Below are 16,451 nucleotides of genomic sequence, written 5' to 3'. Positions count from 1 at the left end.
CAAGTATGCCAAACCTAACACCTACAAAAATTGAGGGAACATCTATAAATAAAAATTCATTCATAATTCCAGTATCAGGACACTGATAGAACTGTACATTCTGGCAGTGGTACAATGGGATTTGACCCTTTGACCTCAAGTGATTTTTGTTGTTTCAGTATTTGGGGATGGGTGGGATGCAGGGTTGTAGTTGATGGGGGAGAGTTATGAGATCTGTGCCCTCAAATAAGAATTTTACTCCCCACCCCAGAAACTTTCCTTCGGTCCTGAAATTTCTAGCATTGCAGACAGCGAGAAATGGAAAAATTGTCATGCTTAGAACTTTTATAAACTTAGTAAACTTTTTTTACTATATAAATATAAGGAAAAAGAACAGTCTTATATACATAAAATGAATTCTTTGTTCTTTTCCAAACATGTCTAGATCTCATTTGCTAAAAAAAAAAAAGGGGTGGGGTGTTGGTGGTAAAAGTACAAACTCAGCCTTAAAACAGGATTTGCACTCAAATTGGAATGCTAATATGCTTAGTATTAAGAAGTACAAAATTCTGTTTGTGAATGTTGGTAATATGAATGTAGATCAAATGCCATATGCTTTGTTCCTAGGGATTTTTCTGTGTGGTAATGGAAAATACATGAGCATATAACAAGGGATTACCGTATCACCTAAAAGCTTAGTGACTCATACATGTTCATCTCTTTCTATTTTTCTCTGAGCAGGAGCTTTTTTTCCTGAATGAAATATGTAAATCCCTAAATTACATCCCACTGAGACAAATGCAGTCTGAAGGACCTCGTTGGTCATTTATAATTATTAATGTATTTACATTCAATAATTGAATATAATATCCCCAAGACAATTACTTAGTCCAACATTGACTGAATTTTAACTCTCCACTTCACCCCCTTGCGCTGTTGCATTTTGTGTTCTCTTTTGGTGCCTTTTTATGCATCTCTGGTGGGTTATGGAGCAGGTTATGAAGTAGAAATAGCTATGTGAAATAACAAGCAAAAAAAGCACAGGTCTTTTTTTCCTGAGTTGATAGTTTTAATATTATTGTTAAAGTGGCAGAAAAGTGGCAGAAAAGTTAAGTGCCACAGAATGACTGTTGTGATCATGTGGGAGAATCACCAAAGGGTTCAATGCAACCTCCCTTTCACGTTTAACATTTAGTGCATTCATACTGATCCATCACTTTGCAGAGGCCATCACCTAGAGTCATGGTGAAATGCTTTCTTCATCACCTTCTACCATACTGAGCTTCAGTGAAAAATTAATTTCATATTTGTGCTCATGGAATTCCTTTCAAAGTTTCTGAACTGAATAGAGAAGGGGAAAGGAGGATTTAAATTGCTGTTATGTGCCTTCAAATTGACTGTGACTTATGGTGGCCTTATCCTACAGTTTTCTTCACATATAGAGGTTTGTCATTGCCTTCCTTTGAGAATGACTGTTTGTGTGTGTGTGTGTGTGTGTGTGTGTGTGTGTGTGTGTGTTTCCCAAGGTCGCCCAGTGAGTTTCCATTTCCTTGGCAAGATTTATCTAGACAAGGTTGGCCATTGCCTACCTTTGAAAAGGAAAGTGTATGACAAGGCCAGTGTTACCCAGTGGTTTTCTATGGATAAGTAGGGATTTTAACCCTGATCTCCCAGAGACTGAATCCAACCTTTAAACAACTACACCATGCTAGTTGTCTTGAACTGTAATACATATTTTTATATATGGCTATAACGCAGGGATGAGGAACCTGTGCATCTTCATATGCTGTTGGGCAGCAACAGCCCTCCAAGCACTGACCATTTACTATGCTGGTTGTATCTAATGGGAATCTAACAATTCCTGGAAGGTCAGCATTTTCTTACCTATGAACAAAAGAGTGTGCTCTAAATTGTTCTCAACTATCTCACTCCTTCTGGGAAAGTTAACAATTATAAATCTTGTTTTATTTGAGAATGGATTAAACATTTTCTTTCTAGTGTCACATCTCCTGCCAAATCAGGAGTGCTAAGCAAATGCTTTGAATCATCATCATCATCATCATCATCATCATCATCATCATCATCATCTATAGATTTATGTCCTGTCTACTTTGCTTTAAGACAGACATTTCTACAGTTTAATTAAGATTAAAGGCAAAGCAATACATATAGATTTAAAATAAACATGCTATAAAAAAGAAGTATTGCAATACTCAGTAATTTGACATGTCAGTCAGTCAATAATATTACAATATAAAGCATCTCCAGAAGTCCACTGCCAATAGTGTAGTTGAAAAATGATCCAGCCATAGATCTTGCATATATTTCACAGAAGCTGTTTGGTTCGACACAAACAGGAAGGAAGGAAGGAAGGAAGGAAGGAAGGAAGGAAGGAAGGAAGGAAGGAAAGCAGCCATGTGTATGTGGAATTTAATGCAGAGAAAGTGAAAGGAGTTTAAACCTTCCCTTGCAAGACATTTTTTCCACTCCAAATTTCCCTGCTGGGCTCCAGGTGCATATCTGGAAAGGTAAACAATATGTAAAACCCTGGGGAAGAAAACATTTTGGATATGAAATCTGAGCTGGAGTTAAGAAGTAGGAGTTAAACACACACCTCCTTGCCCCATTTCTTTTCTCTTCAAGGTTCTCCTCTTTAAATCATGGCTGAGAACCTATTTGAAATCTGGGGGCCATAGGTGCCCACACTGGACCTCAAAGGGCTGCACCTTCCCATGCCCTACCTTCTTTTAAAACCCTTTTTAAAAATTAGCTCTAAGAGTATGGACAGCAATAGCACTAGGATCTGAGCCCCCACAAGTGGCTTAAGACACACAAGAGGCCTTTCTTGAATCAGGAAGTGAAGTGGAAATCACTAAAACTGTTCAGCTCTACCCTGACTTGGCAAAAATGGTCCCATGGTATGGGGTGTGGTGGGGATTTAAAGTTTTTAGAAGCAGGGGTCTTTAGAGGTCTCAAAAATGTCCCTACATGTTGTATGCATCCCATAGGTCACAGTTTGGCTCACCACTGCTTGATATAAAGTGTTATTAGTCCTTCATAGATTCACTGAACATAGAACCATAGAGTTGGAAGAGACCACAAGGGCCATCCAATCTAACTCCCTGCCATGCAGGAACTCTCAATCAAAATATCTCCAACAGATGGCCATCTGGCCTCTGTTTAAAGACCTCCAAAGAAGGGGACAAAGAAAAGCAGACAGTCCTACATTGGTGGAGAAACCCAAGAAAATATTAAGTCTGAATTTTAAATTAAAAGGGTAGTACATTGGCTTGAATGCAGTGATGTGGCTAGGTGTGTGTGTGCAAGGAGTGCTGTCCATACAGGGTAACAATCCAGAAAAGAGAAGGGGTGACACCTGGTTGTGCCCTCCTCCCACAGTGAAGGAGAGGCGCATGTGTGCCCCTCCCAATTTTGCCATGGCAGGGGAGGCCTACTCATGAGGAGCCCTCTGCTGCTGCACCCAATGAGAGGGCCAAGTGCAACCTTTTGGCTGCCATTTCCCCACACAGCAGCCCCCCCCACACACACACACTGGTGACACCAGGGGTGGGGGCACCATTGCTTGAATGTTGAAAATGGAACTTTTGTTAAAGTTATACACATATCAATATATGTGAAACTAAGTATGAATGTTAAAACAGCAGGCAGGAAGGGAAAGCAAATGACACAGAGGGAAGATACAAGGTAAGTTAACAGTTACCAGAAATTGACAATACACACCAGTAGACAATCTGAGCCAAAGGGCAAGAGATTGTTAGGACATGACTTCTGGTTTAAGTAAAATTCCTTGGTTTTGTTATATACCGTAGCTCATGCTTGAGTCTTACTGGTAACTACAGCAACATGAAACATGATTATAATTCACAGCATCCAGAATGCAGACCTTCAGCAAGTCACATTCTCTCAACCCCAGAAGGAAATGGCAAACCTCTGAACAAATCCTGCCACGAAAACCCAGTTGTATATTTGCCTTTGAGTTGCCATAAATTAGAAATGACTTGAAGGCACACAATAACAACATGAGTCCTACATTTTTTTAAAATGTTGTCTAAATTCATTTTGAGAGCCAGAATGGTTTGGTGGTATGAATGATGGGCTACAACTCTGAAGACCAAGGTTTGAATCCTCACTCAGTGACAGAAACTTACTGGATGACTTCAGACAACATTTTCTCGCCTCAGCGACAAGCAGAGGTGTATTGCATCTGAACAAATCTTGCCAAGAAAATCCATAAGTTGTCTTGAATCAAAAACAACTTGAAAGTACACAACAACAACAAAAATTCATTTTAGGCATTTAAGGGAGAGACTCATGATATAGAATGTGAAACAATAGCAAAACCAAGCAGTTTATTTATTTCAGATGCTCTCAACTTTTTGACCTGAAATTCACCAAAGTAACAGAAATTAAATTTCTGCGGAGGGAAGTCACCAATGAAAACCAAAACACAGGGTTGGAGGAAAGGCCACAACTTTATTCAACCAAACAGAACAGGGGTAGGGTTGGCCCCAAAGTATAAGGTCTGGATCTTACATCAATCAATCCCTGGTTGGTGATTAACTGAATTACTTGGTCATGGCCAAGCTCCAGGATCAAATAGGAGCAATGAAAACGCCCTCTCAAGACATGCAACCGGTTGACTGCATGTTCACAGTTGAGTCCCAAGTCACCAGGAGATGTTGAATCGATGTGGCCCCCACAATGACCACACCACATGACCTCAGTGCTCTGGAGTCCCAAAGGATAAAGTGCTATGCAGCCCTGGAAACCACCCACCAGATCCAGGACCTATGCAACTGTCTCCATAAAGTTGTGACGATACAGCACCCTGAACCAAGGGAGGGAGGGTGGGAGAACTAAGCAAGAATAATGCCCAGGCAGGACACCACATGGTCTTATATAGGCCTAACTACCAATCAGGAACTGGAAAAAGGAGGAGGCACCACCTACCCGGCCCCCTGAGCCAATCAGCTGTGCCCAGGAGACCGTGGCAGCCAATCCTCCAAAATGGCCAATGGCAGGCCCACCTGGCCCCAGAAAGGCTTTATTTTATCCAGATCTTAAAAAAGGTACACCAACAGATGTTTTTTCTCTTTAAAACTGAAAAGCAGTGGAATATGGATTCTTTTTGACCTCTGGAGCATTAATTACCATATGCAACTAGGTAAATGACTGGTTACTAGTTACTTGCCTTTCATCCCTCAATAATCTTACAATTCTATTTGCAAGCAACTGCTCATTTAGAGTTTGCTCTTTTAAGGCTGCAATGAATTCCACAGCATCCCTGCCTATAAGAATAGAACTGTACATAGATTGCAAAACAAATGACTTTTGAACCTAAGACAGTTTTCTGGTTATAAATCTGTTTGGCTCGGGCTTTATAGCCTCCTTGTACGACATTTTAAAAACACAGATAAGCTGCTTTACTAGACTATGGATTTTCCTCCCCAAAATGTAACCTTCCAGTTAACCTTTATAAGCTGATGCCTCATGTCATAATCCTAGGAAGTGAGTTGAACAAGGAGGGAGCAAGTTCAAAGGAGTTCAAAGGCTAAACTTAATAGTTGCATGCTGTCACTGTTTCAGACTTCAAAGTTGCCAGCTTTTGAACTCATCTCTGTGGCTGCCTTTATAGTAACAGTTTGACATGCACCTGTTATGAAGTGGTAAAGTTTAGCTTCATGCTTCAAAAAGTTTCCTCTGGTGATTGCTGCAGATCAAGCATGCATTTAAAGTGGGACAGCAAGTATCTGGTTAGGTCTCTCTTTTGTGTGACCCGGTCAACTGGTCAACCCAGTTACGATAAACCTAACTACAAATAAAAATTTGAGGAGGTGACTTGCATTCACAAGAATTAAGGGGGGGGGGAGATCACAACCCATTTCAAGTATACAACATTTCATAGATGAAAACCAGGTCACGTGTGGCCACCCAACATCAGTGTGGGAATGTGGGAAAGTACAGTTAGTGAGGAAAAACACACAAGTCAGGTCTGAAAATCCACACTCACTCTGCAGCCACAGTGCAGTTTCCTGGTCTGTGATGACTCAGATAACACCACACTCACTATGGTGAGACTGAAGTAACCCAGAAGATGATGACAATCATGTGAATGATCATGTAGAGTATTTCAAGTGACACAACCGTGTCTGCAAAACCTTTCCAGAGTTTCCAGTCAAATGTTAGCTAACAAGCAGTTTTGTTTTCTCCAGAGTTTGAGAGAAAAGGCCCACATTGACTGCAAATCCTCAAGAACCATACAGAAGGATGGGGGAAAGAGTGTGAAAAGTTTTTTTTTTGAGACCTCAGCCTGTTTCCTGGCCAAGTGGGACTAGAAGAGGAAGGAAAAACATTACAATCTGCTTTATCACACTAGGGGGCAAACAGGATTTAAACAAGAGTTAAACGAGAGTTAAACAGGAAATGCCTGATGTTTAACATACGATAGAGGGAAAAGGAAAGGAAACCTTTATTATGACAGCAAGGGTGGTTCAGCTTCTGCCTCATCGAGTACCCCTGCTAGGGTATGCTGATCCTAGAATCACAGATAAGCTGAGAGCCAGGCTCTCTGTTCTTTCCCACCTTAGCAGCAGCCCTGTAGCAAAAGCTTCCATGTTAAAGTTGCCCAAAGGCACATCCAGGCTGAAGGAAGGAAGCGGAAGGAATCGTCGCACAATAAATTCACAGTGCATAGATTAGATCCAGAAGCATGGAACCAGCACATTTAAAGGTATGCAATTGTTACAAAAATATTAATAAAATCTTATTCAAATAGTGTAGCTATAAAAAATAACTTCCTAGTGCTGGTCAGTTGTCCCAGTGCATTTACACTCATTGGACAGAAGTCCTAGAGCAGGTCAGCTGAATATTTCAGGAGGGAGGAGCTAGAATTCCTGCAGAGACCATCCTCTAACAAGTCCTATATTACTTTTTCTTTTGCCCTCTTGGAAGAAGTAACTGAAAATACATTAAACTAGTGCCGACATGGAAGAAAGAACTCCATGCAGTCACAGAAAATCTACTAGCCATAGACTACAGATTCATGCAGAAATGACACTTTGGATTTCAGCTACAAATGCTATTTGGTAAACAGTTGCTGGTGAGCAAAAACTACTTGGAACCAATGGGCTCACACATTGTATCATTTTGCATTGTTGATATCATTCTAATACAGCTCAAATTTCTCTTTATTATATTTAAGGAGCTTATCACACACACTTTTGTCTCCGTTCTGGGTACAGGCACGGAACACGCGTGGCCGAGTGAAAATTGACTTTATCGCATTCTAAACAATCCACAAGATGTCTCCATGCCATCACTGACCCTAACCTGTCCCCGAACCAAGTGAAGCGGGTGGATTTTGCTCAGCCGGAAAGATTCTGGCTGAGCAAGAAAGCTTTCTGGCTGAGCAAAATTCACATGCCTTAGCCCAGCTGAGGCACGTGAATGTTATCGATGGCATGGGGATGCCTTGAGGACAGTTTAGCACATGATAAACTACATTTTCACTTGGCCATGCACGTTCTCTGCCTGTGCCCAGAATGGAGACAAAAGTGTGTGCGATAAGCTCCTTAGATATAATAAAGAGAAATTTGAGCTGTATCAGAATGATATCAACGATTCACTGCCTGTGCCCAGAACAGAGACACAAAAATGTGTGTGATAAGCTCCTATAATGCTCCCTGTACATAAATACTGATTATATGCATTTCAAATGTTTTGTCAGTACTGAGAGTGGTGTAATAAATACAACTATAATGTTTAATTCTTTGTAAAGAAAGTATTCAAGCTAGCTGAGTAAACTGTCTGCAAACATAGATCTCTACTTGTTCAACTAAGCCATCTTTTTCTGAACAATCTGACACATATTGATAGTACCTAAATGAACTGAAGGCAGAGGAGTCATCCTTTCCTCTGAGATTTTCATCTTCCTTTGGGACTTCATTAAAGTTTGTGGAATGATACAGCAGACCTGTGAGTCATTCAGGTTGCAGTGATGCTTGGTGGTAGGAGATGAATTAAATCTCCCTGTAGCAACAAGGAAAAGGTGTTATCATTCTGTTTCTGGGGGCACAGTAGTAATCTCACTCTGTGCCATCTAACAAATTAGTTCCTGGTTATGATATCATGTTCCATGGCAAAAAAAGAGAGAACCTATCAGGGCACCTAAGACTGCGAGTAGACCTTGCAAGTTTCACACAGGAAAATTCCAATGAGCTCCTGGGAAACTTGCTTGAAATCTTGGCATAGGCTCAAATATATTTCTTTTTTGTAATAATTCATTGCAGATATGCTGTGTCATTTCCCCAACTCTTTCCAATTAGTTCTCAGAGTTCCAACTACTACTTTACCACTGGTGCAATCATAATAAAATCCCAGGTGCAGATGTTGAATACATCTAGGATATAGACCAGTTATAAGCCAGCAATGTTATTGTTAATTCAATTTGCCATTCTGCCAGTAAACCATGTAAAGAATGAAGGCTGAGTGGAAATAGGATTTCCTAAGCAATCATGTAGCTGCATTCTGAATGACTTGCAGTTGATAGAGAAACACTATCTAAAGCCCCCTTGCAGAGGAAAGTGCAAACAAAACAAAATAAAGTGTTGTATAAGCCTACAGTACTAGCATACTTGAATACTGAAAAAAGATAGTAGATGTGCATGCTCCTGTATCCATTTTCTAAAAGGAGAACTTTTCTATTTGCAGCCTTGAGCTATACTAATAACCTTCATAGAAAGCAGCAAAATAACAATGCTACACTCTGGGTACACACATCATTGGTTTCTGATAATACTGACAACCACTTGGGCATTGTTGTTTCCATCTGCATCATGAGGCTTCCTTGAAGCAGTCAGCTCATCTTGCCATTTTTGAAACTCTGCTCGAAAAGGCTGGTACAGGTTTACTGTCTGTATTTTCCACCCATGATACATTTCAGATGTTTTTTTCATTCTAGAAGGTTAGAACTAGACTATCCCGCCTTCTAAATTAGGACATTCAATGAAATATATTACCTTTTCATACTTGGTGTCCACATGTTCAATAAATACATGAGCATGACCATGCTGAATAGCCTCTTCAATCCACTGATATAGTGTAAATTGTTGCAGAGATATAACCTTTATGTATACAACAGTATGTGCCAAGTTCCATGTAATTGCACTAGAAGACTTCATGGTTATAGTTGTATGGTTATATAGTTACAAGCAAACAGCCCCTCTCTTCACTCATGTTTTGTTTGAAAATATATGTCTGCCATATAGCCCTGAAGATTGCTAATGGATAACTAAAATCCAGTGAATATTAACATTTGCAAGTGAAATTTCAGTTAAGTTGCTAAAAAAAAGTATATTTCCCCTTATTTATTGGATATATACTAGAGAGAACAGTGCACCGGAAAAAAGCCTAGCACACCCTAGAAGAAGTAATGGGATGTGCGACCGTGGTGTGTGTGGCACCGCACAACAGGCACAAGCCCCATTATTTCCATAGGGGCTTGAGGCCACACGTTTTTCTTTTACGCGGGGTGTGTGTGTGTTCGGAATGGATCTCTCATGTAAAGAAAGGACACACTATATTAACAAACACTAGATGACCATCAACATTCATTAGGGTATCTCTGAATACACTAATCTAAATCCCAGGAAGCATAAAACATTTATTGTGTCCCAATAATAACTGGAAAAATAGTGCAAATAATACATTGACTGACCTTTCTTAAGCATGTAGTAAAACTAGCCTTTTGAATTCTTATACAATCAAAAATCTAATTGATGTATTATCAGGAAGAAGACCAGATTTCTCTGTGCATCATCCCACATCCTCTCAGTTTTCCTCTGCCACTGTGTTGATATGCATGATCTCAAACACTGGCCTCATGGTGTTAATTTGAACTTTGCTTCTAAGTATGCAGTCGTTTTAGGTATCTTCCAAGATAGTTAAATTAGTTTCTAATGTGTGTATGTGTGTGTGCTGTGTTGTGTGGGGTAACTTTAGTGAATGCTGAGAAATAATATGAGTTGTGGTGATATTGTTTTAGGAGATTATCACACGGAGGCTTACCATCGCTAAAATGTGGCTAAATTGCCAGTCACATTTGTTTCCCATGATTAGATTATCAGGAAGGCATCCTGTTTCTCTTCTGTCCTCAAAGCATCTGCGCAGCAGACATTTCTCCAATAACAGGAACTTCTGTTATTGGAGAAATGGCTGCTGCATGAATGCTGTGATGATGGGAGAGGAATGGGATGGGAAACAAGTGTGACTGGTGATCGTATCATCATGGTTTTAGGACAATTTAGCCACATTTTAGCAATGGCTAACGTCTGTATGATAATCTCCCTTGAACCAGACTAAAGTCTCAGATTCTACACTGGCTCATTTCTTCTGTCTTGTGTATTCAGTCTTTGTTGTTGTTGTATGCCTTCAAGGCATTTCCAAATTATGGTGATTGTAAGGTGAACCTATCCTGGGGTTTTCCTGGCAAGAATTGTTAAGAGGAGGTTTGCCATTGACTTCCCAGAGGCTGAGAACTATCTGGAGTATATCAAGAGTATGTAATGGAAGATTACAAAGCTGTTTGGGAAATGAGAAAGAATGATCAATTTGGAATCAATTGATCCCCTATCTAAACTTCCACCATGATTTCTAAGAAGTTAGTTCATATGGATGGAACAATCTCTGCAGATCTCATTCCATGCAGTTCTTTGACATAGCTTTGTCTCCATGGGTACACATGTGGCCAAGCTATCAAAAAACACAAGCATGTGTTTGCAGGAAATATGTACCATGAAAACATACTTCAAATTTAACTGGTGACTTCACTGGGTTCCTGTTAATTTTGAATTGTCTACAGATGCTGATTTACATTAGTCAATTAGTTTATCCAAATATGCCCTCTCTACAAATGTCTGAGAGCAATCTAGATAACAGGAAGCTGACAGCGAAAATCTAATAAAAGCTCAGTACAGATAGCCAGGCCCAAGACAAATTTGGTTTTTCATATCAGAACACACACAGAAACACACAAAGTAAGATAAGTGATCAATACACTTGCAAGGTAAATGATTTACCCATACCCTTAACAACTAGTATATAAACTGGAACACTGACTTAAAAGTACTAAAAGCAATCTCTTAAATTACAAGGGAGGAACTATTTCAATCCTCTATTCACTTCTCAAGTGAGATTTTATGATCTAGTTACTTCCATTGTATCACTGTTTCAATGGGATGGCATAACAATGACATTGGGGAAAAATGTGTAATCAGACCCTTCCCATATACTCTTGCTATTCTAAAATAACCAAGTAGTTAGGAATGCAGCCATAGAAAAGAAGTGAATATATTCTTATAATTCCAGGGAGATGGCCACAGTAAGATCACACCCCTCTAGGAGTTTCATCACATAGATTTATTCATCACATAGATTTATTCATATAAAATCACAAGGGTAGAAAAGTGTAAATGAAGCAGGATAGTAGCATCCATGGTGGAACCTTATCAGAACCTTTATCGTGACTGGTCTGTAACTGGTCTGTAGTCTACTAGTGCCTGTGTTACACATTTTGTCAGGCAAAGCCCATTAATAGCTGCCAATCATGCTCCTGTTGAGGTGAATATGTTTTGCTCAACACATTAGGTAGGATGTATATCATATATTTTAATATTACTTTGGATCAATGTTTAATGAGACTGGAAAGGGCAGTAAAATTATGAGGAAAAAACCCACACCAACATGAAGACAAAACCCACAACAAAAAGAATTATTCATATAAAATCATAGTGTCATAGTTCATTTATAATTTATAATCAATAATTCATAATTTGACTGAATTATCATGTCATGCACAAACAGAATTTATTCTGAAATGAACAGAGTACAAATATCTTTACTCTTATATATATATATAGGAAAATTGGTAAAAGACAACCTTTATTTTTAAAGCTTAATGTAGTCTCAGGAATTTTAAAGCTACTCACATCACTTTCATGGCCTTCTCGAAGATTGTATGTGAGATCATGCTGAATTTCTTCCACAAACTTGTGAGCATATTCTGGGTAAAGGTCTAACACTTCAAAGAGTCCTTTGAGAATAATACATTGGAGGTCACAGTAGGTTAGAGCTTTCACATCAGCATTCGTTTTAATCACTTGGTCTTTAATTGAAAGGTTTGCTCCAATTAAATCTCCTTTGCCTAATGGAAAATAAGGGGGAGGGAATGAAAGTGTCATTCTTCATTTTTAAAAATACTACTTTTTATTGAAACAGAGAACAACCTAAACACATCAAAGATGCATTTTTTATGGGAGAAGCTTCTGATAGTAATTGAAGACTAGTAGTTGGAGAATACAGGTGAATGTTACCAAACCACACTCTAAAGTAGGGAAAACCTGGATCTATGGCAATTTCTCCTGATACAAATATAGGCTTTGGATGTCAACATGCTAAACAGCCCAAGGCTGCTATCCTAATGTGTTCTGTGTCAGTTTCAGACCATTACATGATGTTGAGTTTCAGTTTAGTTAAGGTTTAAAGAGGTAGCAATGCTAGATTGTTGTTGCAAAAAAGAATAAGAGTCATGTAGCATCTTAAAGACTAACAAATTTTTGATCACATGAACTTTATAATAAACTTGTTCATCTGTAGCTTTGTTATCCATCAGACTTTCTTCTTGTTTTTAGTTTGCTCATGAAAAACACATTGGAATTGCTTCATTCCGGTATGATCCAGCACAGTTTAATTAGGCACCATAGAAATTAATAATTAAAGCATAATTATTTTGCCTTGTGATTGAATCTCTCATTCTTATTATTTGGTTTTCATGATTATGGTTCAGTGAACCACTCATTAGCCAAAACACACATTCTTGGGCTACTGTGAATCCCAGAATCCAGAACATACTGAAATGAGACATTTCAGTATTCTGAATCTCATTTAAGTTCACACAGACACTTTACAGCAGTATGGCATATCATGACATTTACTGCCATAAGCACTTCCTTCCTGATGGTAGATTCTTTTTTTAAAAAAATAAAAATAAAATTATGTTAATGCTCAAAGTAATTCTGGTCATGTTTATTCGCCTTAAAGGTTACTAGCTCTTTGTCAGATAAAACTGTCCTTAATGATTTTCACATAATTTTTCTTTATAGCATCAGCACTGTGACTGGCATTTGTATGTGTTTAGGTATGAACAAATACAGTGTTACATATTCATTTCAATGACAATGTATATGTAAAAAGGAATGCTTGCTCAGATTTGAAATCAGTGGACAAGAAATATGGGTGCACGGATTTGGGCATATACGAATTTGAATATGTGTGTCCATAAAGCCAAGTACTCTTGTCCAAATGGTCATGACCCAGACTGAGGTAAATCTAATCTTGCTCACAGGGCATACATATTTATTTAAGTTAGGCATTTATACCCTTTAGCCATAAGTGTTCCCAGACTGACTTAAAAACAGTTAATTTGACAGTCCTTTACATGACACACAAAGAAGGAAAGAATCAGGAGGGAATAGGCAGGGAAGAACAGGTTCAGCAACAGTTAACTCCTGCCATGATGGAGGTATGACTGGCTGTGTTTCTCAGCCCTCAGAGGCTGGAGTAAATGGAAAACTGGAAGGATGGGTTTGCAGCATCAGCTGGGCACAGGGATGGCAGAAGGATCAAACAGCTCCTTCAATCCCATCAGCCACTGTTTCTACCACTTGTTCCCTCTCCTAACCTACAACCCAGTATGTGAGAGAAAGGAAGCAGGCAGTCCCTGGATGATTGGGCCTACCAGTACCATTCAAGTTATTTCTCACAAGGGAAAAGTTAAATGTCTAGGAGAAAAAGATGCTCTGTTACAGCTAGGGAAGCACCCTTTGGCTTTGCTTCTTCCTTTCCATGCCTCAGTGACAGTTTTATTGTCCTTTAACTTAGAAGAATTGAAGTGAGACAAGGGACTAGATGAACTAGAGCCAGAACATTACTTATCTCAAACAACGATGCACCTTTGTAGCATACTTATAAGGCAGACAGGGTTGGGCAAGCATAATAAAGATAGGTCCAAATGTAAGATGGATGGGGTTTTAAGGCCCACTGTGTCCACTTGTATGTGCTCCATCTGCCGTGCACAGTTTGGAGAACTAGTATAAAGAAGTTTTCCAAGTAATATGGCCCTAATAAAGGGCTAAAAATCTAATATTTCATCTACATATTCAAGGACAAATAATTTCTGTACTTTACTGCCTGCTGTGGAGGGGGAAAAAGATTATTTTCTTCTCATTTTTGCACATCCCAAAATGTTCAGAAGGATTATTCTGCACAGAATTACATATAGTTCTTCTGTGCAAAAATTAAATAGTTTGCACAGAAAAGTCATGATAAATTTTATGTAAAATAATACCCACAATACTTCAGGATGTTTTCAGTACCAGACAAAAACTTCACAGAAATTTTATGGCTGTCCTATTCTTCCCAATGGTTTTTCCACACCCCCCCCTTTCAGTTAGAAAATGAATGTTAGCAAATATTCTTTTCATTCCTATCCAGAGGACTTGGGCATACCAATCTTTTTCTATCTCCACTGCTTCCTGGTCTCTCTCTCAACTCCTTCCTCCATTTCTCTTTTCAGCAGTGCATAAAAGCTTACCTAGAATTGCCAGCACCATGCTGTCTTTTAGAACTTCCATGGAACCTGAGCACACAAAATAGATAGCCTGCAAGGCATCTCCCTGCCGGAGAAGGTACTCCCCAGGAGCACAAAAGGAGGTTTTGATATGCAGAGAAAGAGACCTGAGGCAACCGCGGCTGGCACACGCAAAAAGGGACAGCTGCAGAATCTCCTTGTTCAAGTGCATGGTAATGTCTGAGCGCAGCTCATCTGGAAAGTCCTTTAAAAGCTGTCCAGAAAGAGAAAACAATAATTGATATCAACAGTCTATTCTTCTGCCAAACGGATATGAATATTCAGAATTTTCATAATACAGTATTTGTTTATTGTATGACTCGTTGAAGCGTACCTACCACTTCCTACCTTATGAGACATTCCAGCCCAGTTTTTATGCTCCCCTCTTTTTAAATTAATTTCCGGAATCGTGGGAGCAGTAGCTCAGCTGACCTTATTTTTCCCTGCCTATTTTCATCTCAGGAGTCTTAGGAGCTTATCGCTTGGCATTTTAAATTGGCTCCAACCTTCTGGGCTGCAGCCAGGATATGGGATGGAGGCAGGAATTATCGCAAACTAAATCCCTGCTGAATTACCAGCCACCATCAGCCCTGGTCCAAGCCACACTCCATCAGCACTTTTTAGGAGTCGGAAAGCTTTCCAACTTCTAAAAAGTGCTGGCGGAGCACAGCTTGGACTTGGCTGGGACCCAGGCTGATGGCAGCTGGCAATTCGGTGGGGATTTAATGTGCGATAATCCATGCCTCCATCCTGTCTCTATGCTCTGGAATTGCACAAGACAAGAAAGGGGCGGGGTGTGAATTTCATTTCCAGCTGGTGCTGCTTTCTTCTGCGCATTGCCCCTCTGGTGCATAACAAGAGTTTTAAAGGCACTGAGCTTGGGGACTGGAAGCAGAACCCTCCGCTTGGGGTCTTGTGGCCGCAATGCAGTTTAAGGCAGGGATGACTGGGATTCAATGTGGAACTGGCTTCATGTCATGAAGACAGTCTGTAAATGAACTGGGGTTTTTACCCTGTGTTGTAAAGACAGGTTGTGGAGAGGGTGGGGAAAAACAGTTCATTTGACCTGTGTAGACATGCCCTTACTAGCAGTGCTTCAGAGAGCCATTTCTTCTTTCCTAGCTCCTTTCTATTAATTTGAGCTCTTTCTGTTAATTTATGACAGACTCCTTGTAATTTCAACATGGAAATAGAATTGAAGCATGGAGGACTATTAAAAACACTGTCCAATTTAGAGGTATCTGTAACAATGTTCTGATGTGTTGTGGCAGCCCCTCTTTTTGTTTCTAAGCATAATAATCATGAGTCTGCATCAATTCACCTGTAAGGAAAAGTTACAAATTTTAACTTAGAAAAGAAATGGAAATAATGTGAGAAATTACAGAGGTGCTAAAATGATGTGTGGTGTGAAGAGGAAAGTCTCGCTCCTAATACAAGAGTCAATGGTTATCTGCTGAAGCTAAATGGTGGGAGATACAGAACAGATAAATGGAAGTATTTCTTCACACAGAATACAGTGGAACTCAAACTCAATACCACAAGATATAAACTCATCACTTGGTATCCACGGACTTTCCATTCATGTTTTTTTTTATCATTCACAGATGACAAGTCCTCTCTCCCTCCTTCCTCCTTTCCCACCTTCTTCTCCCCACCTGTCTCAAGCTGTACTGTACTGTAAATGTCATGTTAATGTCATAGTGGGCATGGGAAATGTTATTACATTTTAAATCTTCTCAGTTGTATTATGGCTACTGTACTGTAAATC

General features: G+C 39.5%; 1 protein-coding gene across 3 annotated transcripts in view; it reads right to left on the bottom strand.

Moving 5' to 3' along the window:
* Positions 1 to 16,451, bottom strand: part of KCNH8 (potassium voltage-gated channel subfamily H member 8) — a 214,237-nt gene that overhangs the window by 26,018 nt on the left and 171,768 nt on the right. For all 3 annotated transcript variants that reach the window (XM_042477363.1, XM_042477361.1, XM_042477362.1), the window contains 2 exons: positions 14,648 to 14,897; positions 11,985 to 12,199 (listed from right to left, as the gene is read on the bottom strand). In XM_042477363.1, coding sequence (XP_042333297.1) covers positions 11,985 to 12,199; positions 14,648 to 14,897 — 465 coding nt within the window. The remainder of the gene's footprint in view (positions 1 to 11,984; positions 12,200 to 14,647; positions 14,898 to 16,451) is intronic.

This window comes from Sceloporus undulatus, chromosome 6 (assembly GCF_019175285.1).
Source record: "Sceloporus undulatus isolate JIND9_A2432 ecotype Alabama chromosome 6, SceUnd_v1.1, whole genome shotgun sequence".
Taxonomy (NCBI): Eukaryota; Metazoa; Chordata; class Lepidosauria; order Squamata; family Phrynosomatidae; genus Sceloporus; species Sceloporus undulatus.
This window is presented reverse-complemented; position numbering and strand designations above follow the sequence as displayed.